The following is a 27,688-nucleotide window of genomic DNA, read 5'->3' as shown; positions in this document are numbered from 1 at the left end:
GTGCATTCGCCATTAGTGGACGTTGACGTCACGTCACGTCACGTGACATGACTAAGCGTTTTCAAACGAATAGAAAAATAGAAAGAGGGTGATAGAGAAAGTGAGAGAGAGAGAGAGAGTAAGTGTGAGAGAGAGAGACGGTGTTGGTTTTACTCCTCCCCCCTTCCAGCTTAAGAGGTATGAGGTCACGTGGTAATATACAAAATGGCTAATTATTTTATATTACATAAATATTACGATATTTTTATTATCGTCTAATATTTTGAAAGGTGAATTTTTTTATTCCTGTACATTTTTTCCTGACATTTTTCGTTAAAACTCTTGTATAAATAATATTTTTAACCAGGTAATCACGATGGAAACATTGGCATAAAGTTAAATATTGGATATAACTAAGGCAAAGAGAAAAATGCAAAAGTATCGAAGACAAAACTTATTTACAATTGTTCGCCATTAGTGGTCGTTGACGTCACGTCACGTGACATGACTAAACGTTTTTTTTTTTTACGTATGAATTACATTGGATCATTCAAGAATTACGTAATAAAAAGCATTACAATGACAGTTTTTTTTGGGACCCCCTTGGAGATAACTGATACGTTTACCCCTTTCTCCTCGTCCGTTTGACGTGAAATTTCGATATTTGTCATCCGGGACACGGGGCTTCGATATGATACCAAATTTATCAAGTCTGGTTGTGTCTTTCAAAAGTTTTAGCGTTATATACAAACATACAAACTCACAGACATTTGGGATTTATATATATAGACTAGCAGGGCTACCCGGCGTTGCTCGGGACTGTATAAACAATGAAAAAAAAAAAGCAGATATTGAATATATGTTTTATTCTTAGGGGAGAGGAATCTTTCATCTCTATGTATTATTTGTTTTATCTACCCTAGGACTGGTATTGTTCATGTTTTATCCCTAGCGTAGGTAATTTACAGCATGTATATGAAATTGTTTTACCTTAGGGAGAAGAGAACAGGTAATATACAACATAATGTGTCTATATTACATCCCTGGCAACGCCTAGAAACCAGCTAGAACATGTATTTCAGTCAATCTTTATTACATCCTGGGCTATGCCGGGAAACCAGCTAATCTCTATTTAGTGACTTGACCACCAAAATACCTCCCTAAGTGTGTCCTTTCTTTTGAACTTATTAGATATAGGTATCTAGAAATTTGTGTGAAATTTTGTTGAATGCATTGTTCACTATGATTTTCTTATTGTTCTACACAATATCAACTGTAGCGAAATAACACAGTAAACTTAGTGTAGTGTTAGAATAAAGAGCAAAGGAAAAAATTAGAATCATATTCTGTAATTGCAAATCTAAATTTGCTAGCGTGTACCAGTATTTGCCAGGTTGTGGAAATTTGGAATTTATAACATATGTAGTGGCCTTTTCCTAGATACCTATTATTATAATTGTTTCAGTACATTGCTACAAAATGTGACATTTGTTGGCGTTTGTAAAAAAAATCATGAATGTGCTTATATTCCAAAAAAGAAAATATCAGTGCACAGTATTGAAAGTGTTTGAGATTCAAAAGTCTGTAACATTTCTACTAACTTCATAAGATGTCATGTGAGAAACTTAATTGAATATCAAGACATTATCGAAAGCGTTTTTATTTTGGTGTAACGTATGTGTTTACAGTGAACCTTAACTTTTAATAAACAGAATGGTATGCAATGACATAGGCTAGGAATCTTAGACAAAATATATATAAATTGGAAAAATGTGTGAACAAATGAAAAAAAAATGATCCGCTCTACTTGATGACATCAAGCACAGTAATATTTTAGTGAAGAGAATATGAAATTGATGTTCAGTGATTAGTTTGGATGAATGAGAAAATGTAATTGTCAAATTGTTTTTCAAGTATTAGTTTGGCCTGAAGAAAAACAAATATAAGACAAAAGGGGAAAAAGCAGTAACAATCATGTGCTGAAGTTCATTGAAAATAAATCGTTTGTCAAAGAAATATAATGAAAATTCTCAGAGTGAAAAAAAAATGGGATTTTTACAAATCTGGTTTCCAAGTAATAGGAAACATGTACAGCTTCATTTTAATGACAAAATGTAAACTGTAGTAATGGTAATGAGAATGTTGAAGGAAATTGGCAAAAAATTGTTAGTCAAATGTTGATCAAATATTATAAGTTTGTGTGATATGCATGAAACGTTTAGAATATGATCTGCTCTCATGCTGAAAGCAAGTAGAGAAACATTGTGAAAAAATGATGTAAAGCTAAGCTAAGCAAACGACCAGTGAATGGAAATGTTTATTATAATGTATCAAGATGAACATATTATCATGAAAAAGCAAATCGAAATAGTGATAGTTATTTGGTGCTTATACGAAACAGGTATCAAGTATTGTCACCAGTGATTTTATTGATGTTAACAGTGCATGTCACTAAAAATAATGATGGTAGCGAAATTAAGTTTTGTTAATTCTACCCAATATAAAATATATACGCAAAACAAAGTAAACAAAGTTACGGGTTAGTTAATGATAAGTTTAGGTTCGAGAAATAAGCAAAGGAAAAGAAAAAAAAAAGGTACATGTGTTTATATTGTGTAAAATGTTAGTCTGTAAATATTTCAAACTATCAACACTGGTATGTGTAAATCCTAGATACCTATTGTCATAAAGTACCACTTCTTGTTTGATATATCACTCTACATGTTCCCTGCAGCATCCCAGAGAGTTAAATGAGTGTCCACAAAATGAAATAAAACATAGTACTGGAAATAAAATAAAATAAGAATATGTCTGAAAAGAAATAAATGCTGTTTACTATATAAAAAGTTGTTTTCAAGTGTCAAATGGAATTGAATCTTATACAATGTTGGTGGATTATGAAATTGCATGAATGAAATAACATTGGAGAAATAAGAAAAAAGTTTATATATACAATATTTACAAATGTAAGATAAAAGGTGAAGAAGGGCCAAATCCGAGATCTATAAATCGTAAATTTTCAAAGGGAAAACAGTTATTTTTTTTTTTTTTTAGATCTGCTTTCCAAGTAATAGTAACCATGTACAGCTTCATTTTAAATGAAAACTGTACTAATGATAATGTTCATGGTGAAAGGAAATTGGAAACAAATTAAAAATGTCAGAGGTAAAATGTTTGTGTGGTATGCATGAAACACGTGTAGAAAATGATCTCATGCTGAAAGTAAGAGAAACATAGCTAAAAAATTATGTAAACGCAATAGTAAAATCCTCATTTTTAGGAACATAGTGTGGGGTATGTTGTTTGTTTCAATTGAGAAAGGAAAGTTTAATTTTTAGAATTGGATGTTATAGATCACAAGTTTTATTACAATAAACATTGTGTTCTCTAATTATCAACCAAGTATATTTATTGATAAAAAAAGAAAAGTAATGGACATGTTTATTATAATTTATCAATATTAAATTGTTATCATGAAAAACCAATGGAAAGCGTGTTGGTTATTTCGTGTTCATAAGAAAAAACATCATGGGTTGTCACCAGTGATTTTATGTATGCTAACATTTCGCTGCAAATGTGGTAGCTAAATGTCTTTTTGGTTATTCTACACAAAATAAAATATATACACAAAACAAAGTAAAAGAAATGTCAGGGTTAGTTAATGATAAGCTTAGTACCAAGAAATAAGCACAGAATAAGGAAAAGAAAGATACATTTGTTGATATTGTGTCGATTGGTGAATTTGTTGGTTCATTTTGTTTTATGACATATCAACACTATATCAGGTTATTTCATGCCCAATCTAGTGACATTTTTTTTTCCTAGAATATATTTGTTTATTTAATGTTGGTTTCTATTTAACTCATAATTGGGACCCTAACAGGTACTACTACTCCAGATCAGAGTGGACCTGGTAGCAATAGCAATTAAATGGTGGCTTCACACTTCACAAAGCCCCATGTTTGGATACAGTTTATGGTCATATCCAGGACTTGGTGAATTTGTAAATAATTGAAACGATCAACACTGGCGAGTTAGAATTCTACATACCTATTGTTATAAAGTACCAATTTATGTTTTACATATCACTCCACAACGTTGCTGCAGAATCCAGACAGTTGAAAGAGTCTCAAGAAACTGAAAAGCTATTTAGTACTCTTAAATAAAATAACATGCATAAAGAAATCCTAATATAAGACAATAGATGAAAAAGCAATAAAAATTTTGTGTGGAATCAAGTGAAAACAGTTTCTTTGTCAAAGAAATTGCATGAAGATTCTCAGAGACTTTTCCTTCCTCGTTCCCTTCCCTTTTGGTGGAAGGAAACTTTCACAGTGGCTCAGAAGGTGGGCTGAGCACACTTCCTACAAAGGTGGGATGGGTAAATTTCTTTTTCATTTGGTTGCCTGGAGGACAGGCTTAGGCCCCCCCCCCAAAAAAAAAGGTTGGAGCCAGGGAACTTCTCCTCCCAGAAGGGGGAGGGGGGCCCGGGAAGGCTTCTCTTCCCATATTTTTTGTTTTGTGTAAGGTTGATCTCTTTCCAAAGGGAGTAAGAGGATATCCCTCTCTTAGGAGGAGAGCGAAGGCTCCCTGGGCCTCCCATCCTCCTTCTGAGAGAAGTTCCCCGGCTTCCACATTCATTGCTCAGCCCGCCGTTCAGGCAATCAGAGTCTGATTGTCTGACGTATATAAAAAGGCGATTTTAGCTTGTCAGGCGGTATGCTCTGCGTAGACCATTTTTCTTCCACCTGTTGACCTTCCCTCCCTGTCATACAATACGCTTAAACAGGATATTTTAATTTATGCAGATTCCATATAGACTTTTAGCTTCCCAGGGTGTATACCCTCCGTTGACCATTTATGTTTAAGAGTTTTCCTTGCCCCTTCTCTGCCCCAGAATGGGAAGGGAGCTCTTTCCCACTGTATGGGGGGGGGGGGGCTTTCTTTTATGGTTATGTGGGGAGCCTTACCTTTACCCCCCTTAAGGTGGTAGGTCTTTTTTGTAAAATTGTTAGTCAAATGTTGATCAAATATTATAAGTTTTTGTGATATGCATGAAACATGTGCAGAATATGATCTGCTCTCATGCTGAAAGCAAGTAGAGAAACATTGTGAAAAAATGATGTAAACCTAAGCTAAGCAAACGACCAGTCAATGGAAATGTTTATTATAATGTATCAACAATAACACATCATCATAGTTATTTGGTGCTTATACGAAACAGGTATCAGGGATTGTCACCAGTGATTTTATTTATGTTAACAGTGCATGTCACTACAAATAATGATGGTAGCGAAATTAAGTTTTGTTTATTCTACCTAATATAAAGTATATACACAAAACAAAGTAAACATCTGCTGAATTTGATATTAAGCAGCAAAATATTTCAAAACATAAAAATGTGAAACATAACATGAATACTCTCCATTGTCACTTGAAAACATTGGTTTTGGTAGGCAGTTTATTAGATGCTCAAATAGTGGTCTTGGTATGGTGTGCTTAATATTATTGTATGCAAAATTTAAAAACACAAAAGAGGGTACAATCAAAAAAAAGAAAAGTAACATCTGTCACAGAAAATAGTAATTTATAAATATCAAAAGGAATATTATTCTGTACTTAAAATGTTAAACTTACTGTTAACAATAATTTAAAATGGTGATCAGGATGAGTCCAACAACTTAGTCCTTGAGCTTTCTTATTGGTCATAGTAAAAAGAAATTGTAGTCTTTCAAGTTTGTTGGTCGCATTGGGATTCTTGGAATGTATCAACAGATTCCTGCATATGAATCTTTGTTAATTTCACACAATACAAAATATATATACAAAACAAAGTAAAGCATAGTATAGGGTTAGTTGTGTCCTCTAATTATCAATCAACTATTGCTAAAAAGAGAAAAGCACTGGAAATGTTTCTTATAATGTATCAATATTGAATTGTTCTCATGAAACACAAATCGAAATAGTGATAGTTATTTGGCGCTTATAAGAAACAGGTATCAGGGATTTTGGTGTATCAGATGTTTTTACAGTGAACTTAACTTTCAAGAAACAAATTGGTATGCAATGACATAGGCTAAGAATCTTAGACAAAATATATTCAAATGAAAAAAAATGTTGAACACTTATAACTTTGTATGGACTCTCAAAAACATTTGTAAAAAATGTGTAAACAAATGTAAAAAAAAATGATCCGCTCTACTTGATGACATCAAGCACAGTAATATTTTGGTGAAGAAAATATGAAATTGATGTTCAGTGATTAGTTTGGATGAATGAGAAAATGTAATTGTTTGATGCATAAAAATAACTCATTTGCTGTATTTAATATTAAGCAGCAAAATATAGTGATTTGAATATTTAGGAAAACATCAAACCAGATTATGTAAAAAAAAAAAGATGAAATTAGAAAATATATATTTTATGCTTATGAGTTTTGCCAATTAAAATTTTGTGGCAGAAATTGGGTGATTACCAAGTAATTTTATTTTGGTAAAATTCTTAAATTATTTCAATGTTTATTATAATTTCTAATTAGTGACTTGTTATCATCAAAATCCGCCCCAAAGAGTGTCCTTTCTTTTATTAGGTATCAGAATAGGTATCCAGATTTCTACTTCTATACAAATGTGATATTGTAGTACAGTAAATGTCAAATTGTTTTTCAAGTATTAGTTTGTAACGTTTGTACTGACTTCATCAGATGTCATGTAAGGAACTGAATTCTATTTAAGACTTTATCTGAAGTGTTTTTATTTTGGTAGATCATGTGTGATTACACTGTAGTAATTGCGCTGATAGCATGTTAACTACAAATGACAAAAGATAAATCAATTTCTGATTCAGCTACACAATATAAACTAAAGGAAATCAAATTTGCAAAATAAAAGAAAAATGTAGTTATGGGTTAGTTTGGAGTTAGAATAAAAAGCCAACAAAACAGTTTATATTGTGTAGACTGTTTAATTAACTTTGTTCATTTCTGATAGTATTGAGAGTGGTCAATGAAAACCTTAATTTCTGACAAAATACTGTAATTTTCTTGGATACCCATTCGTAAAAAGTACCTTTTTTGTGAAAAAAAAAAACACTCCCCAGATCACCTTCACCACCTAAAACACAAAAACAAAAATATCTTTATTCTTCAAATATTGTGGTTGACTGGAGGGCGGGCTGAGCACTCCCAAAAAGGTAGGAGCCGGGGAACTTCTCCTCCCAGAAAGGGGGCCCGGGAAGGCTTCCCTGTCCCCATATTTTTTTTTTTTTTTGTGTAAGGTTGATCTCTTTCCGAATGGAGTAAGCGGAACCGACAGGGGGGGGTCAATCAACCATACAAAAGGATATCTATCTCTTAGTTGAAAGAGGGAAGGTCTCCCTGTCCTCCCATACCCCTTCTGAGAGAAGTTTCCCCAGCTCTCAGCTTTTGGGGGGGGGGTAGGAGGGCTTAGCCCGCCCTCAAGGCAAATAGTCTGACTGTCTGCCTTATATAAAAAGGCGATTTTAGCTGGTCAGGTGGTATGACCTGCATTGACTATTTTTCCTCCACCTGTTGACCTTCCTTAATATTTATTTTTAATAATAAACACATTTTATTTTAATATTAATATTTATTTGTAATAATAAACACATTATATTATTTTAAATATTAATATTTATTTTTAATAATAAACACATATTATTTTAAATATTAATATTTATTTATAATAATAAACACATTTTATTCTACTTTAAATATTAATATTTATTTTTAATAATAAAAACAATTTTATTTGAATATTAATATGTATTTTTAATAATAAACACATTTTTATTTTAATATTAATATTTATTTTTAATAATGAACACATTTTATTATTTTAAATATTATTATTTATTTTTAATAATAAACACATTTTATGTTATTTTTAATAATACTTATTGTTAATAATAAACACCTTTTATTATTGTAAATGTTAATATTTATTTTTAATAATAAACACTTATTTTATTTTAAATATTAATATTAATTTTTAATAATAAACACATGTTATTTTATTTTAAATATTAATATTTACTTTTAATAATAAACACATGTTATTATTTTAAATATTAATATTTATTGTTAATAATAAGCACATTTTATAATTTTAAATAGTAATATTTATATTCATTAATAAACACATTTTATTTTATATTAAATATTAATATTTATTGTTATTAATGAACACATATTTTAAATATTAATAATTATTTTTAATACTAACTCATTTTATTATTGTAAATGTTAATATTTATTTTTAATAATTATTGTTATGTAATAATAATATCTTCTTTTTTTTTACTGTTTATGTCTAACTTTTATCGACTTTTTCTTTTTTAATAGCATATTCTTTAAATGAATAGAAAAATAATTTCCCAACTTTTAGACCCCGGTTATTTGGCTGATAGTCGATAAAAGTGATTAAAAGAGAGATAATATTAATAAATGTGCAGTAATGTATTTTATTTAAATATTCATGAACATTAACGTTGTCATATAAAAAGAAAATGCTAATAAGAAGTGTTTTTAATCAATGTAACATATTTATTCAACTCTGTCATATATTTGTTTGATGACAACTTTTTCGAATCTGTGTACAGTAAAAACGATATACTTACATAGGATTTTGAAAGCATTTAAACTGTCGAAGAGTTTTATTATAAATAAAAGAGTTTAGCTTGTTGAACTTAATGGACTTTTTTGTTGTATTTATTAACTGTTTTATTCTTTTTATCAAACAAAAATAGAATTTTTATATTGACATATTATGGACTGTTTTTCGAACATCGAAATTTTAAAATTAGTTTTATTTAAAAAAAAAAAAAAAAAAGACTCGCCATTAGTGGACGGTCCAAAGACAAATATATAACAAATAAATGTTAGCAAAGGCAAGATAAGTTACTTTTCTATCCAACTGGATATATTTTTTGTGTTTTTATTCAATGTAACATATTTATTCAGCTCGAAAAACATACAGTGTTTACCGATGTATTCGAAAAATGTACATGGGGGGGGTTCGTGAATTTAAAAAAAAAAAACGATAGTCTAAAATATTATTTTCGATTTATTGGAAAGAACATAAAATTTCACATTGACCCTGAAAATATCGTAAAAATAGAATCAATAGAAAAATTTTGATAGATTTTATAATTTAAAAAATTGTAAAATATTGAGTTCGGAAAATTCATTACTGTTTAAAAAAAAAATATTTGGGTTTGTATTACTGTACACGTAGATTCAAAAAAGTTGTCAAATGACAAATATATAACAAATAAATGTTATCAAAGGCAACTGGATATATTTTTTGTGTTTTTATTCAATGTAACATATTTATTCAGCTCGAAAAACATACAGTGTTTACCGATGTATTCGAAAAATGTACATGGGGGGGGGTTCGTGAATTAAAAAAAAAAACGATAGTCTAAAATATTATTTTCGATTTATTGGAAAGAACATAAAATTTCACATTGACCCTGAAAATATCGTAAAAATAGAATCAATAGAAAAATTTTGATAGATTTTAAAATTTAAAAAATTGTAGAATATTGAGTTTGGAAAATTCATTACTGTTAAAAAAAAAAAAATATCTGGGTTTGTATTACTGCACACGTAGATTCAGAAAAGTTGTCAAAAGACAAATATATAACAAATAAATGTTATCAAAGGCAACTGGATATATTTTTTGTGTTTTTATTCAATGTAACATATTTATTCAGCTCGAAAAACATACAGTGTTTACCGATGTATTCGAAAAATGTACATGGGGGGGGGGTCGTGAATTTAAAAAAAAAAAACGATAGTCTAAAATATTATTTTCGATTTATTGGAAAGAACATAAAATTTCACATTGACCCTGAAAATATCGTAAAAATAGAATCAATAGAAAAATTTTGATAGATTTTAAAATTTAAAAAATTGTAAAATATTGAGTTCGGAAAATTCATTACTGTTTAAAAAAAAAAATATCTGGGTTTGTATTACTGCACACGTAGATTCAGAAAAGTTGTCAAAAGACAAATATATAACAAATAAATGTTAGCAAAGGCAACTGGATATATTTTTTGTGTTTTTATTCAATGTAACATATTTATTCAGCTCGAAAAACATACAGTGTTTACCGATGTATTCGAAAAATGTACATGGGGGGGGGGGTCGTGAATTAAAAAAAAAAAGCGATAGTCTAAAATATTATTTTCGATTTATTGGAAAGAACATAAAATTTCACATTGACCCTGAAAATATCGTAAAAATAGAATCAATAGAAAAATTTTGATAGATTTTAAAATTTAAAAAATTGTAGAATATTGAGTTTAGAAAATTCATTACTGTTTAAAAAAAAAAATATCTGGGTTTGTATTACTGCACACGTAGATTCAGAAAAGTTGGCAAAAGACAAATATATAACAAATAAATGTTATCAAAGGCAACTGGATATATTTTTTGTGTTTTTATTCAATGTAACATATTTATTCAGCTCGAAAAACATACAGTGTTTACCGATGTATTCGAAAAATGTACATGGGGGGGGGTCGTGAATTTAAAAAAAAAAAACGATAGTCTAAAATATTATTTTCGATTTATTGGAAAGAACATAAAATTTCACATTGACCCTGAAAATATCGTAAAAATAGAATCAATAGAAAAATTTTGATAGATTTTAAAATTTAAAAAATTGTAAAATATTGAGTTCGGAAAATTCATTACTGTTTAAAAAAAAAATATCTGGGTTTGTATTACTGCACACGTAGATTCAGAAAAGTTGTCAAAAGACAAATATATAACAAATAAATGTTAGCAAAGGCAACTGGATATATTTTTTGTGTTTTTATTCAATGTAACATATTTATTCAGCTCGAAAAACATACAGTGTTTACCGATGTATTCGAAAAATGTACATGGGGGGGGGGTTCGTGAATTAAAAAAAAAAAACGATAGTCTAAAATATTATTTTCGATTTATTGGAAAGAACATAAAATTTCACATTGACCCTGAAAATATCGTAAAAATAGAATCAATAGAAAAATTTTGATAGATTTTAAAATTTAAAAAATTGTAGAATATTGAGTTTGGAAAATTCATTACTGTTTAAAAAAAAAAATATCTGGGTTTGTATTACTGCACACGTAGATTCAGAAAAGTTGTCAAAAGACAAATATATAACAAATAAATGTTATCAAAGGCAACTGGATATATTTTTTGTGTTTTTATTCAATGTAACATATTTAATCAGCTCGAAAAACATACAGTGTTTACCGATGTATTCGAAAAATCAAGATAGCGTCTCACACCCTCTTTAACACCGTAAGTATGGAAGAAAGTGTTATAAATTAAAAACTATACAAAATACTAAAAAAAACCCGCCTAATATATGTCAACCCATGTCACGGTAACATATCCTGAGCGAGTTTTTAACAGAATTTATCTGGGTTTTTTTTAATAACATTTTTTCCCACACTTACCGTGTTTAAGATAGAATAAGACGCCATCTTGAATGTTCCAATACATCGCTATTTACTCTATTTTATATTGCTTTTATAATAAAAATGAAGTTGTCCAAGGCAAGATAAGTTACTTTTCTGCCAAACTGGATGTATTTGTTGTGTTTTAATTCAATCTAACATATAAACGCAGCTCGAAAAACATTGTTTTTTTGTTTGTTTATTTTGGTTTTACACTTACGAATTTGCAAGCATTTAAACTGTCGATGATATCGTAATATCGAAGTAAATAAATTGTAAACGAAATAGATGCGAAGAAGTTTTTTTTGTTTGGTTTTATATGTCATATATTGTCATAAATTTGTTTGATGACAACTTTTTCGAATCTGTGTACAGTGGAAACGCTTTCGCTTTACTTACATGGAAACAAAGTCGCTGAGGATTTCATGGAAATGGCGACAATGGGATGCAAAAATGAAGATTATTTTCATTTTCAATTTTTTATTTTTTTTGTTTTTCATTATGAAGTCTACACTTAATTTTTATAAAACTAATGTATATATAATAAAAAAAATTCACATTTCCCCCCCTCCAGTTTAATTGGTAGTAGGTCACGTGGTAAAAAAAAAAATTAAAAAAAAAAGACTCGCCATTAGTTGACGTCACGTCACGTGACATGACTAAGCGTTATTAAACGAAAAGAAAAATAGAAAGAGGGTGATAGAGAAAGTGAGAGAGAGAGAGAGTAAGTGTGAGAGAGAGAGAGACGGTGTTGGTTTTACTCCTCCCCCCTTCCAGCTTAAGAGGTATGAGGTCACGTGGTAATATACAAAATGGCTAATTATTTTATATTACATAAATATTACGATATTTTTATTATCGTCTAATATTTTGAAATGTGAATTTTTTTATTCCTGTACATTTTTTCCTGACATTTTTCGTTAAAACTCTTGTATAAATAATATTTTTAACCAGGTAATCACGATGGAAACATTGGCATAAAGTTAAATATTGGATATAAGTAAGGCAAAGAGAAAAATGCAAAAGTATCGAAGACAGAACTTATTTACAATTGTTCGCCATTAGTGGTCGTTGACGTCACGTCACGTGACATGACTAAACGTTTTGTTTTTTTTACGTATGAATTACATTGGATCATTCAAGAATTACGTAATAAAAAGCATTACAATGACAGTTTTTTTTGGGACCCCCTTGGAGATAACTGATACGTTTACCCCTTTCTCCTCGTCCGTTTGACGTGAAATTTCGATATTTGTCATCCGGGACAGGGGGCTTCGATATGATACCAAATTTATCAAGTCTGGTTGTGTGTTTCAAAAGTTTTAGCGTTACATACAAACATACAAACTCACAGATCTTTGTCTTTTATATATATAGATATAGAAGAAGAAGAAGAAGATTATATATATAGATGATCCCAAAATAATGTTGATTTTTCAAAGTTGTTTTGATTGGGGCGTTTCACATTGATCATTAACTTGCAATCAATTATTTTGGTATTTATTAGGAAGAAATTGTTGAAACAGAAGACGACGATGACATTGCTGGAGGAGAGGAAGATCACGTAAAAGTCTTGAGGGCCAAAAAAGAAGAACTGAAGAAAAAAGTCGAAGAAAAAACATTGCACCAACAGAACATTCAAGTTAGTATATACTTACATTCTTTTAATACTTTTTACATCCTTTTAAATCAAATCTACTTTGTAACAATGTTTTTCTGTTGTACTCTTTTTTTCTTTTCTCATCAACCGTGAACATCATCGTAATCATTTTAGTTGCATGGTTATCACCTTATTAATCGCTATTTTTCATCTCCCTGAAGTTTCTTCTTCCTCTGTGCACAAAATGCAATTTTAATCCATCATAAAAGATAGAATAAAATTTACATTTTCTCTTCATTCTTTTTTCCTTATTTGAGAGGAAAACATTGTTCTCTCTTGTAAGAAACTGTAAAGAAAGAAAAGTCTGATAATGATACTAGCAGATACATCTGGTGTAACCTCGAAATAAACCCTCCCCTACCCTATGTATTCCACCCCTTCTCAGCCCTGTATCCCATATTACCATTTTAATTTTTTTTAATTGCTGTAATTTTCAAATTATAAATGAAATAAAATATTGCTGTTTGTCCAGAATTCTCCTTATATTAAAAAAAATAAAGAAAAATCTGTAACATTGTGAAACAAAAAATATTGCATTCCAAAAATCACATAAATTGATCTAGTTTTATTTTATAAAGAGAATCATTTTTAAACAATTTTTTTCAAAAATGAAAATCTTTTAAGCAATTTAATGGGGATTCATAGGTATTACAAAAAAATCCCCAAGTTTGAATTGTTGAGTTATCTCCCTTGTATTATGAAACTGTTTTTAAAATGATGTGTGAGACGGTCACTCCTTGGTTAGTCTTAAAATTTGATTTCTTATTCAAAAAGAAAACTACTTCATCTTTACATGATTTTTGGAATGATATTTTCTTTCTGTCACAAGTACGTACATCATACAGATTTTCCTTTGTGTTTTTTAATATAGGCGGAATTCTGAACCAGCATTAAAACGTTACCCTTGCTGTTTATAGATGTCTGATTGAAACAAAGATCATACACACACACAATATTGTAAAAACACTTCATGCAAAATAAATATTGTTATGCTAATACAATTTAAAATCAAATTGAGATGAAACCGAACAAGAATTCAGAATCTAATAAGAAAACAACTCTTATTAAACATGCTCAAAACAAAATAAAAACAAGACGAGAATAGAATGTATAAGGAATAATAGATAGATAAAACGAAGTAGATGTAAGGTTTTGGTACACAGTCAGTGAAACTTGAAAAAGGTGAAATATAAAAGTGAACGGAATATGTAATATTTTTCTATATCTATTATGTAAATAAAACTAAATATCTGTTTGGATGTGTTTGTGTGTTTCCACACACAGACGTTGAATTTTATATAGATATAGATTTTTAATGTAGGTGTGATTTGCACATATGATACCCTGTCTGTTTCAATGGTTAAGACTACATTGCCACCCCTCGTGTCACCAGCAGCTTTTCTCACTTAACAAACTATGCAAAACAATGCTTGGTCATTTTTGCAGATTCATAACGTTTTATTGAAACTCATTTACTTTCGGCTGTTGATGACATTATACATCATCAATGCTCGCCACTTGACGTCATGTAAACACAGAATATTGGAATTATCTTTTAGAATTTTTTTAGATGAGGATTAATAATTTTGATTATTTGGACTACTGTTCTCATCTTCGATGTTATTCTCATGTAACCCCTGACTTTCTTCAAGTGTGTCTTGTCGAACTCAAGTATGATTACAAAATTTCAAACAGAACTCTTTGTTTAATCTACTGGTTCTGCGAGTGATTACAGAGCAGAAATCTAATTCTTCATGTAGTTTTAGTATGGCTCATATTGAGGATTGAACCTTCAACCTCCAGAAGACTGTCACTTAAAACTAATTATTACTTAGCACTTTATCCCTTGCACCATGTTGCATTGGTCAAAAATAGCATCCAAAATGAGAACAATGTTTTAAATAATACAAATAGTAGATGGGAAATTGGTAATTTGTTACATGTGTGGGTGGGCGTCCAATTTAAGGAATGGAAGGTGATCCCTCCCCTCCATTATTTTCTCTACTCTCCCTTCATGCCGTTCTTAATTTTCTTTCTGCCTGCTTCACGTTTTTTTCTTTGCATGCCATCTTTATTTTGCACAACTGTTCATTTCTGCTCGTCATTTCTTAAGATGTTGAGGGCCAAGAGGCAACAACTGCAGAAGGAAGTAGAACAGCAGACCAACCGTAGACAGAACATTCAAGTCAGTAACAATTTCTTTTCCAGTTTTCAACTTTTATCATTTTCATAACTAATTATCCTCAACCTCCTACATTTTCTTTTAAAGGTGATGGTAGTGAATGGGGGTGGCTCCTTTCCATTTTTATATTATTTTTTTCGTTTCTTTACACTTTATTCTTTTTTGTCTTTACTTTTTTCTTGTCCCTTTTTTTCTTGTCCCTTTTTTTTCTTGTCCTTTTTTTCTTTTTCTTATCCCTTTTTTCTTTTTATCCCTTTTTTTCTTTTTCTTATATTTTTTCTTGTCCCTTTTATTTTTTCTCTTCTTCCTTCTCTTTTTCCTTTTTCTTTCTCTTTTTCTTTTATCGTTTTCTTTTTTTAAATTTTTTTGGAAATATGTTTTATATAGTTACTGTGACTATAATTTTTTTCTTATCTCAAAATTTTAAGTACCAAGTTACTAAAAAATATATGTTAAGCAACTCATGAAATCGGTAATGAAATTTCCAATCTTTTCTGCAATCTAATCATATTTAATACAAATAAATTTCAATCTATGTCTGACTTGTCCAAGTGTCAGTCATGAATCTCTAACAGTTTTTTTTTTAATCATATAATCACTGCTCAATTATATGTATTTTTTTAAATGTGCATCTTGGCATTGCAATCACATTTGAATAGGATTGATTTTAGCTATGATATTCAGTCCAAGCATAGTCTGGGTAATAGTTTTGAAATAACCCTACAGATAAAAATCTGGTGAGTGTGAAGAGATTCAGGATCACACTTCCTACTGATGAGATGATCACTAAAGTGTCCATGCATATCATTGAACAGCTAGCCTGAATATTCATAACTTAAACTTAGTGGATAAATCAGACATATTCTAAAATTTATTTGTACCAAACAATGTTGGATTGTAGAAAATATTGAATTTTATTAATGATTTCATAGCTGGCATTTTTTTTTTCTTGGGTAGGGGAGGGGATCACTTTAGCATAAACTTAAAAATTTGTTCTATGCTGATTTCAGTACTCTTTTGTTTGTGTTATTATTTATTTACTTTTTGTAAAAGTAAATTCTCCAAGTTTTATTTAGAAGACCTTTGAAAGAAATTATATTGTATGGATGATGGATGTAGGAAAATCATTTAAATCAATGGATAATCGAAGTTACATTGACGCTTTCTAATAAACAAAGATGTGTGTGGTTTATGTCCTCTCAGAAAAAAATAAAATTGGAAACAATGTGATTTTAATAAACCTCCAAATATCAAAGTTTGGTTGTTGCTATGCTATGATGAACAGACATTCTGACTGGTTGCGCTACCAACAGTTCTACACATTTCTACCATCGAAAACATCTACAAAACTTTGATACTTACCAACTTAGTCAGACTTGAATAATTTATCAGTCCAGTTGGCAAACCAAAAAAGAAGAAAACAATTGATGTCAACAATAAGAAAATGTTTATTTGAAAACAAGATTTTCATTTTTATGTTTGATTTTATGTTTATCATCTTAGGTTTGACATCTGTTTTACATGCTTTTAGAAATTGACTTCCAAACTAACCTATTTCTGAACAATTCTTTATTTACCCCTCTTTTTTGCAATTCAATCTCTATCTTTTCCTGTAACATTATTCTTAATAGGTTAACACGTTGCAAAGGAACATAGGACAAGTAATAACTCAACTGTTTTTTGTTTTTCTTTTTACAATGACATTTATTTCTGGTACTTTCCCGAATAAACTGTGATCGTGCTCCTTTTCTTTGACCTCTCAAACGTCTCTAACATGCTCTTTCTTCTTTTTATAGTTTTTTCTTCTTTTTTTTTTCTCACACGGCTCGGTATTTACATGTAGCCACCATACACGCATTCGCACTTTGTTACATAGCCTTCATGTTTTCCTTGACTTTTCCGTATCAATGGATCCTGCTATTTTGTTCTCCATCTACTAACCCAATCAATCTCATTATTTCAATATGACCAAACCTATGGAATCTTCTGCTCACATTTTTCTATACTATCCGGATTTAATCTTCCTGATTTGATGAAATGCAAAAATTTATGGAAATAAAAACTATTTGCGTCTCATTTCCATACATTATCACACTTTGATGCAGATGTCTGCTAGACTTTTTCTTTCAACAGCAGTAACATTCTGCTGGTTCCCTGAACTTATTCCTTCAACTTTTGGTTCTTATACAGTTTAGCAAAGTTGAAAAACAAAGATGAAGAAAAATCTCTATAATGTACATGTTTGTTATGGAATGAAGTTCTCATAAACCAAATGCTTAATTTGATCTTGTATTTTTTTGTTTGTTTGTTTAGAGGAAAATCAAATTTCAGTAAGACTGATTGGGAAGCAGTCATCTTGGCATTTCCAGCTACAAAGAATGGGCGCCAAGGGAGATCTAATCTAATTCTTGAAGTTTGTCAAAAGCGCATGAAGTTGTAATAATTAAAATTTTTAAGCAAATTTTTGAAAGAAAAAAAAAAACAGAAAGAAAAAAGAATACCTTAAATTATTCCAAACTGTAAAAATAATCTCGTCAAATTTTGGCAAACTTAAAGAATTAGATAATGTTATTTCTCCCGCCCCTTCCTTAATTGAAATTGCCAAGATGGCTGTCATGATTGGTCTCACTAATATTTAATTTTCCTATTTGATCAAATTAAGCGTTTTTTTTTCTTTCTTTTTTTTAAATGAGATCTTCATTCCGTAATGAGTGCTGTGTAGTATATTAACGGGGACTCATATTTAAAGATGACGGAAGTTCATATTGGGGCACATATATAATGGTTCATGTAATACGGGGATACATATAACGGATGGTGATGACAATTCCAATGGGAAGACATTTATATATATTACATTACGGCGACGACTGTGACAATTCTTGGAGACTTAATATTATTGCAGACAGGGAGATATATGATACAACAGTTCTTATACACATATAGAGACAAGGAGATACTTCACTTATGATGAGGGCTGGGAGGACACATAATGCTTGGAAGGGTTTACACAAGTTCATTACAAGATGATGATAAACACATTTACTTTTTTGGTTGTGATGAATGACGACACGAGATAAATGGTTACAAATTATTAATGATGATTACTTTATTCATCTGATCGGCCGGTCGATGTAGTCCGGAATTCAGCTTGTATCTACATGGTCTAATATTCTACCCTTTGCCTCTAAGGGGCTCCCACTCCAACTGACTATCTCTCATCAACTGTAGACTCTCAACTGGCTTATAACTTCGAACCCTTAGATCATATATTGAAAAAACTCCTTTGTTTATGACATCAGAAGTGTGTTTTTCAAACGTGACTAATTTTCACATGGCTTTACATATGTTTGTCCAAACACACTTCTAGCAAACAAAAGAATCCTCAATTATTATTCTAACCTATTTTTAAACAATATAATTTAACTTGCATCGTGCATTCATTTAACTGACATTTTTAATCTCTAGATTTCTAAAGAATGGACAATCGACTCTGTTTTCGATATAAACAATATTTAACTATTTCTAATAGAATTAACAATAGACTGAATTTATAACATTCCATTTTTCCATTATCTTTAACCCTTGCCTACAGGGTTCGATTCCAACCTTATCCTGATATCATTTTCACTTATCTAGTATGTCTTCTTACTTACATGATAAGGGACAGCCCTTCATGTAACATGAGCACGTACATCATCAGAGATTTTTCTTTGCCTTTGTTTTTTATATCTTTACTAAACTGTATAAGCACCCAACTTTTAACTATCACACAAGCACCAGCTCCTTGTGTTTCAATCATTTAATTGACATTACAAACCTTCTGGACATCCTCAATAACCTTGCCATCTCTACATTCTGACTGCTCATCTGTCTCCATTGTCTTGCATACAAATTGGTTATTATTTCCCAATCTTTTTGTAATTCTACTGCACGTCTTTTGTATGCAATGCTGTTTTTGGGAGGTGTTATATTTGCCTTTATTTTTGTCTATTACATGCTAGCCAAATGCATTAACTTTATTTTTCTATTATTTTGAAGTATCTACATTTATTATAACTATCAAATACGTGTATAGTAAATTTGGAAAAAGTAAGGATGGACCAAAGTCTTATTTGGGCGTTACTTTTCCATATTGTATGAAGTATTCTCGAATTTATGCCATTGAAATATTGATAACTCAAAAGCTATTTATCTAGTTAAGCTGAAATTTCTTTATGGTGGTTATCAAAAAATATTAGATTCATACATCAAATTTTGAAAAATTGGAAGTTAAAATTCTGTCAAAATGTCAACCTTAACCGAACTTAAAGGTAATATAAGCTGCGTGATTTCATTGGCTACAATATAGGTTGAGTCATTTTGAGATATCAAAGTTAGACCATAATTGATATTTTGATGAAATTAACTGACAATTGGTCAAGTGTTGTGGATCCTAGTTTGTATTCAAACAAACATAGTGACAAACCAACTTAACTGAAAGCATAATTTGTCGTGAGAGATAATGATAATAATAATATACTACTGAGGTTAGTTTTCAAAAACTTTATTCTAAATTAATGCATGCCAAAATTGTTGCACAATTATTTTAAAAACTAATCAATTTTATTACATCAATGTAATACTAATGTAGCACTGTGGTCCAAATAGATTCTCATCATGTAAACGGTTGAAATTTTGTTGTATAGATAACATGTAGTAGTAGACATTTTTTTCAGTTATTAAGTGTCTATAAATTATATTAATAATGACATAATTGTTGTTTTTCTTTATATCTTCTTTCTCTTAGTCCTCTTGTGTTGACAAATAAGACATTTTGCATTTTTGTTTTTTTAAATAAATAAAGCAAAATGAGTACAAACATTGATTCTGAAATGGCTGGTTTAAATTTTTTTTTTTTAAATTTCACACAAATGTACTTAATGTGTTTGGGAGTGTTCTTAGATAGATTTTGTATCAGAATGCCTTTTGATAAGTATCTAAAATCGATAATTGAAAAAATTTGATTAACAAGGAAGTTCAATTTTGATGAACGCCTAACATCACAATTGCATACAAGCAAAAAAGCCCAGCATATAAAATTAACAATAGGTTATTTGATAAGACCGGGGTGCGTTAGAAATAATGTTTCTGTTTAGAGCATGATTGACCCATATGTGAGTTTTGTATTTTAAACTTTAATTAAAGCCATTATGTAAACCTTATTTTATATAATCAACAGTAGGTTCTCTACAGTGCAATGAAGACTAACACAATGTGGGGAGATATGTGAAGCTTTCTTTCTGTATATCACAATGGGTTCTGACTAAAGCAGGCAATCAATTGATTTGATTGAAAAATGGGTGATTTCACAGATTTCAATGACAACAGTATGGAATAGTTGAACATTTGTTAATCCTCATTCAATCCCGGGCAACATCGGGTCTCCCTGCTAGTAACAATATATAATTGACTAAGAAGTTAATTTAGTGTGAGAAAGGTTAGTTACTAGAAATTTTGATTCCAATCATTCAATTGTGGACCCTATTTTAATGGCTGTCAAGATTTTTTTTTTTTTTTATAGAAACAGTCACATTCATCGACTGTTGATGTGACGGAAATTAAATGGGATTTCTAACCAAGTATATTTATTAATTTTATACATTTTTGTATTATTGTTCTTTTTCTAACAGGCAATTTTACGGGAACATCGGACGTGTTCTGTGGAGATTGAGATCCGACCTGTGTACCTTTTACCAGACACAAATTGTTTTATCGACCATTTATCTGGAATACAGAAACTTGTTGTCAGCACAAAATATACTATTTCTATTCCCCTCGTTGGTAAGCACCAATTTTTTTGCTTCAATGTTATTTCATTCAACTCTTGAGTATATCTGTTGCATTGTCGTTGTCATTTATTTCTCAGATTTAGTGTCGTCATTTTGTCGCTGCTTCAAATCTTGTTGAATTAGCATAAAACTAATTGAAAGAAGACATCATTTGGGAAATTAAGAGAAATGTGGTAAAAAAAAAAAAAAAATGCCACACATCCAATTTTACACAATGCACAGTTAGCTAAATATGAGGGACAGAGAAATTATAACCTAAGGTAACTATATAAGAGTCAGATAGAAAAACATTATTCCAGTGACCGAACAAAAACCAAACTTGGTCCCATTCAATATCTACCCGTTGCTCACCAATTTAATACTCAAATAATGTCATATTTGTGGGATCTCATCTGCATATCGCTCAGATTTATCTCCTCTGACCTCACTGATCAATTTTCATCTGTGGCCCGGCAAAGTTGCTTGTACTTGTATCTATTCATCTCTGCTAAAATGTATACTAGTAAACTTACACACCTGGGTTTGTAAACCTCCCTCCTTTTCTTAACGAAAGACACCCATAAAAGTTATGCTTTCAACTTCATATCGTAAGATCTTCAAACCATGCTACACATTAGACATGGCAAAATATTTCCTCCTCTAAAATTAAAAAAAAGTTTTTAAACTTTTTTTTAACTTTCAAAATTTTTTCTTGCCTGATGAGATCAATAATGATCAAAACAGTCAGCACCTCATAGCAATATATGACTATATTTATGTAAAAAAAATAAAAATTATAAATTTGCTCTCTTTGATTGGGCACTATTAACAACCCTTGAATATTTTCAACCCAGAATGAATATATATATATATATATATATATATATATATAGTTTTAACAAAAACCAAGACATCAAAGGATGGATTGATAGCAACAAATAGTGTATTTCAGCGATGAAATACATTATTTGTTGCTATCAATCCATTCTTTGATGTCTTAGTTTTTGTTAAAACAATATATGAATGCTCACTTATGAAATATGATAATTTTGTAGCTTACAGTTTAAGTCATCTCTTTGGCTTAAAACTTATTGGTATATGAACGATTACTGAATTTTCAATTATATAAACCCAGTAAAATTTGGAATACTATAAATAAGACTAAATATATATATATATATATATATATATATATATATATATATATATATACTCTCTTAAAGTCCACACCACTAGACCGATCATGACTAAATCTGATGATCTCTGACTTAGGGATGATGCACACTATTTTCAAGGTTATGATCAAAGGTTAAGGTCAGGACTTTGCTAGTATCTTATAATTGGTATCACTCCTAGCAAGAATAAAGAGCAAATAAAAAGCTGTGTACCAAGACGAACTGATATGGAAAGTTGTGTTAGAGGGTCTGATAATATGGAGAGACCAAGGAGAGATAGCATTGTTCCAGTGACTAGACTGTTTGAACCCAAACTATTGTTTGTTGCTTAGATCTCGCGTTTTTAAGCAATAAAGAGTTTTTACTAATCAAGTTCTTTTTGTAATTTTTTTTAATTCTTGATAATTTTGTTAAATGTTTTTTTTTTTCTTTATTCCTTTATATATTTTTCATTTTGTTTCATTTCATATTTACACCATCTTCATCTTTCATAACTATTTCTCTCTACAGCCAATTGTTTCAGTTGCTTGTTACAATTTTACTTGCAGTTAAATTTAAAGCCATGACAATAGAAGCAAAAAATAATCCTGAAAATCACTTTTTCTGGTGGCTCTCTTTTTCCTTTGCTATTTTTGTCTTCCCTTTCTCTATCCCCCACCCCCACTATCAAGCACTCTCCTTAATTTAATATCCTTCTTTGCCTATCCTTTCCTTCAGTGATAAATGAGCTGGATGGTCTTGCCCGTGGCCATCTTGATGGCCACTATGATTCTGTTGAGCATGGTGAGATGGTTAAGGAAAATGCCAAGAAGGCAATGGCTTACTTGGAAGAACAGTTTGACCAAAAGAACCCTCGAATGCGTGCTCAGACCACGAAAGGTAACATGCTGGACACAATCGTTTACAGAAGTGAGAATACAGATACGAAGGTAAGTTGCCCCCCTCCCCATGGATGTGCGTGCATATATAAATATAGAAACACTTATGTGAAATAAACTCTGTACAATTCATGCAATGTTTCAGTAATATTTAAGTCGCCTTAAATACAAAAAAGCTAACTTAGAATATATACAAATCTAATATTGCATATACATTTTAAACTTTAATGATTGATATTGTGGCCATCTTTGTCCTCTTTTTCTAATTTTTTGTCTTTTACATATATAAAGAAGATAGAAATTTTACTGAAACATTGGCACCATCTTGGAATATATATAGTATAAATTGTAAATTCTGTTTTACAGGAAAAAAATTCAAATTATAAACTGCAGGAAATAAATTATGAAAAATGAAGCAAGGATTTGTGGCCAAATGCAGACATAAATAAATATTGATTTCCTTATTTCGTCTTAAACAAAATAATTACAAAAAATTAGCAAAAGAAATAGATAAAAAGAAAAATAAATATCTATTTTAAATTGCCACATAATTTTAAACACTGAAATATTATTTGTAACGTTTTACATTTTAAAAAAATAATAAATATTAGTAATTTAGATTTTTAAGAATTGGTGCTTGTCCCAAATTCCCGGTTTATTAAAAAAACAAAAATTAAAAAAACATACATGCCTATGATGAAAAGATATATTACAAAAATCACATAAATTGATCAAGTAGTTTTATTTTTATAAAGAAAATCATTTGTAAACGAATTTGAGTTTTCCAACGAATGACTTTCCAAAATCTTGCAAGTTGGAATTATTTCGAGTTATCTTCCTTGTTTTCAGCCAAGATGGTGTTACGATATCGTCACTGTTTAACCACAAAATCTGAATTTTTTTGTTTTTCGAATAAAACAACTTGATCAATTTATGTGATTTTTGGTATACAATATTTTCTTTAAATTACAAAAACATACGGGTTTGTATTACTGTACACATAGATTCGAAAATGTTGTCAAAAAACAAATATATAACAAATAAATGCTATCAAAGGCAAGATAAGTTACTTTTCTACCAAACTGGATATATTTTTCGTGTTTTTATTCAATGTAACGTGTTTATTCAGCTCGAAAACTATACAGTGTTTACCGATGTATTGGAAAATTCAAGATGGCATCTGATTCTCTCTTTAACACGGTAAGTTTGGGAAAAGGTGTTATAAATAAAAAATTATACAAAATACTATTAAAAACCCACCGAATATATGTCAACCTATGTCACGGTAACATATATTGAGCGAGTTTTTAGCAGTATTTTATCCGTTTTTTTATTTATAACAGCTTTTCCCAAACTTACCGTGTTAAAGAGAGAATCAGACGCCATCTTGAATGTTCCAATACATCGGTGAACACTGTATAGTTTTCGAGCTGAATAAACACGTTACATTGAATAAAAACACGAAAAATATATCCAGTTTGGTAGAAAAGTAACTTATCTTGCCTTTGATAACATTTATTTGTTATATATTTGTTTTTTGACAACTTTTTCGAATCTATGTGTACAGTAATACAAACCCAAACATACATTATAGATTTTTCTTATTTTTGTTTTTTTTTTTAATATAGATTGAATTATGGACAAGCGCCAAAAATTTATATATTTACAAATATTGTTTTGTAATGATGGGAAAATAATTTTGTGTACTAATCTCATATCAAATAAATTTGAAAATTAATATTAGAATTCAATCCTCACCTTGTTTGAACTGGATTTAAAAAATAGAAGAAAAATTAGCTTCTGATCAGATTTACTATGAAACTGCAGTAAAATATTCAGAGAAGGTCCTTTTTAATTATCTATTCCCAGCTGGTTCTATCCGGCATGGCTCGGGATGCAGTGAAATAATTTTAACCTTTTTTTCTTTTTCTTTTCTTTTTTTTTGTGACAAATTTTAAAGGTAAATAACTCCTATTATATTCTTCAATTTAATGAGTTATTCCTTTTTTATTTAAGTGACTATTTAAAAATGTGTCCTATGAAGTCGGTTAGGCCAGTCTAAATTTTTAAAATAATCTATAGGTTAAGTACATGATTGTTTTCAATGACCATTTTATTATTAATACAAAATATTTTAAATTTTTTTAAAATTATCATTCTCATCTATATGTAGTAGATATAATCCTAAATGTGCTTTAAACAAGCCAGGCCTTACCCGTCTACAGATTTTTATCTGCGATAAGTAACGCATACAGATGCTCGTTCATATATTTAGTAATTAAAAGTTGAATTGGCATATTTAAAATCCAAGAATATTGTTTATATTAGGTTTAAAGCTTTTTTCAAAACTTAATATCCAATGGGAATAAGAAATACTGCAAAATCTGGTAACAAACCCAATTTTTTTTTTTCATTATTGAATTTTTTAGATAAGGATTGCTAATTTGGATTATTATTATTCTCATTTTGGTTATATTCACCTCTTTTAGGACAATATGATCTCTAACCGTCTTCAAGTACATTTTTTTGAACTTGGGAACTTTCTAGTCAAACTAAGGAAAGTGGACAGAATTTTGAGCTGAATATTTAATCCATGGGAGTAGATTGTTCTTATTCTGTCGACCATGACTGGATAAGATCGTCAAGTAATAGTAATTGTACCTATTTACAATGCCTTCCCATGGGACAGAGTTAGACACCAGGGTCGTTTTTTAACGTGGAGAAAAGGTACAAAAATAAAAAATTATCTCAGTTGTGAAGGACCGCTCCTTCACCGAAAGAGAATAAGAAATAGAAGTGCAGCATCTGAAGAACAGATACTACACTTTGATCTTGTTTATATATTTTATTGCTTTTAAAATTTTGTAAATACAATTAAGTAAAAAAAAAAAAAATAAAAGATTTTCAAACAACAAAATTAGGCACAAGGCCCTACAAGAAATTGGGGAGGGGAAGTGTTCAGGGTCTTTGTGACTAAAGTGATTAAAACGTAATAAATGTAGACTTTGGAGTCTTACTCTTGACTGGCAACATTTACCAAAATACCTCATTCACTCTATGGATCTTAAACTAACTAATAAATCCCCAGCGTTTAAGAATCAAAACCATATTTACAATTTATAAACAGTTGTCTGTGTGTTTGTGTATGCATTTTTTTTTTTTTTTTTTTTTTTTTTTTTTCATATATTAATTTTGTGTGTGTCCAAAAGGCCAAGTAATTGTGTGTAGTAGCAGTAATAATAATTGACTTTAACATCCAGAAGAGACTGTCATTTATTGTTGGTTAGCAATCAATTCTATTGACCGTTAGTCCATAGGTTTATGTGAACAGTTTTAGTATGGAAGGAAAATATAGCATTATCATTCAAATTAAACCTGTCTGCTATCTATTAAATAAATCTCACCTGTCTGTTTAAATGTATGTATGTGTGTTTGTATGTCTGCCTAAAACTTTCGACATAGCCGACGGATTTTCATGATATCAATATCGTTTTAAAGCTCGACCCTCCAAATGACAAATATCAAAAAATTGATTAAAACATTCATTCCTTCACCTTTAACTGGGCACTTTTCTACAAGGAGAGGTCGCTTTTTTCGCCAATATTTTCGAAAGTCATCCCCTCTTTTCGATTGACTAGCCTTAATTTAAACCTTCGCCACTTCTGATTTGGTGATGGACGAAACAGCAAAGATGTCGCGTTTTTTCCTCCTTCGCGGTTACAAGTTCGAGCCTGCCTGCCTACAACCACTTGTCTGTTTTTTTTTTTACGAGGTAAATAGCTGTGTCCCAAATTCTGGTCACAGTTCTATATAATACTATTATTTTACTGATTGTACTTTTCAACTTACTGGCATTCTGAACAAAGAATGTTTTTGCTTTGTTCATTTTTTATTCCTCAAAATAATTCTTTTGTTGTGTTTATTTTGACCTCAAATTGCAGGCAGCTCGGATTCAAAACTCACGTCCTACCTAATAACATTACTACAGAGGAAATCATCTTCCCTTGTGGGACAAAGTAAAAATTATAGCCAGAGAAGAATGGTTGCAATTAAGATATTTCAAGAATATTGTTCATATGTTACCTTCTATGTAGGCATACTATGTGAACAAATAATTGTAAAAAGTTGATTGGAGCACTCACATGTAAATTGCAATATAAGTAAACAAACAAAAAAAAATTATTTCTGGCAATACTTAGACAAGAGTAGATTTAATATTTGGTTATAGTTGGCTAACATACTTAACTTCTGGCATAGTGCTACCAGAAGCAGTAACAAGGCAAATCAACTGATTATTGTTCTTCAGTATTGTGAAGCAATTTATTGAAATAAAAATGTAAGAAAAGAACATTATTGAAAAGTATACAATAAAAAAATTAACAAAATTATGCAGATAAAAATAACACAATTAGTCTTTATTCGCACTTTTAATAACAAAATTAAAAAGTGTTTTCATTTTATTTGAAATTTTATAAGAAATATGTTTATGAAATTATAAAAATAAGTTTGTAGTTTTTAAATTTAAA

General features: G+C 30.0%; 1 protein-coding gene across 3 annotated transcripts in view; it reads left to right on the top strand.

Moving 5' to 3' along the window:
• Positions 1-27,688, top strand: part of LOC145255758 (telomerase-binding protein EST1A-like) — a 232,684-nt gene that overhangs the window by 184,003 nt on the left and 20,993 nt on the right. For 2 of the 3 annotated variants that reach the window (XM_080114409.1, XM_080114410.1), the window contains exons 15-18: positions 12,965-13,099; positions 15,231-15,302; positions 20,972-21,122; positions 23,002-23,213. In XM_080114409.1, the coding sequence (XP_079970535.1) occupies positions 12,965-13,099; positions 15,231-15,302; positions 20,972-21,122; positions 23,002-23,213 (570 nt within the window). The remainder of the gene's footprint in view (positions 1-12,964; positions 13,100-15,230; positions 15,303-20,971; positions 21,123-23,001; positions 23,214-27,688) is intronic. The other variant, XM_080114411.1, reaches the window with a different exon arrangement.

The sequence above is a fragment of the Euprymna scolopes genome, chromosome 31 (genome assembly GCF_053919585.1).
Source record: "Euprymna scolopes isolate OS-2025 chromosome 31, ASM5391958v1, whole genome shotgun sequence".
In the NCBI taxonomy this organism is placed as follows: Eukaryota; Metazoa; Mollusca; class Cephalopoda; order Sepiida; family Sepiolidae; genus Euprymna; species Euprymna scolopes.
Note: the sequence above shows the minus strand (reverse complement) of the source record. Positions and strands in the feature narration are given on the sequence as shown.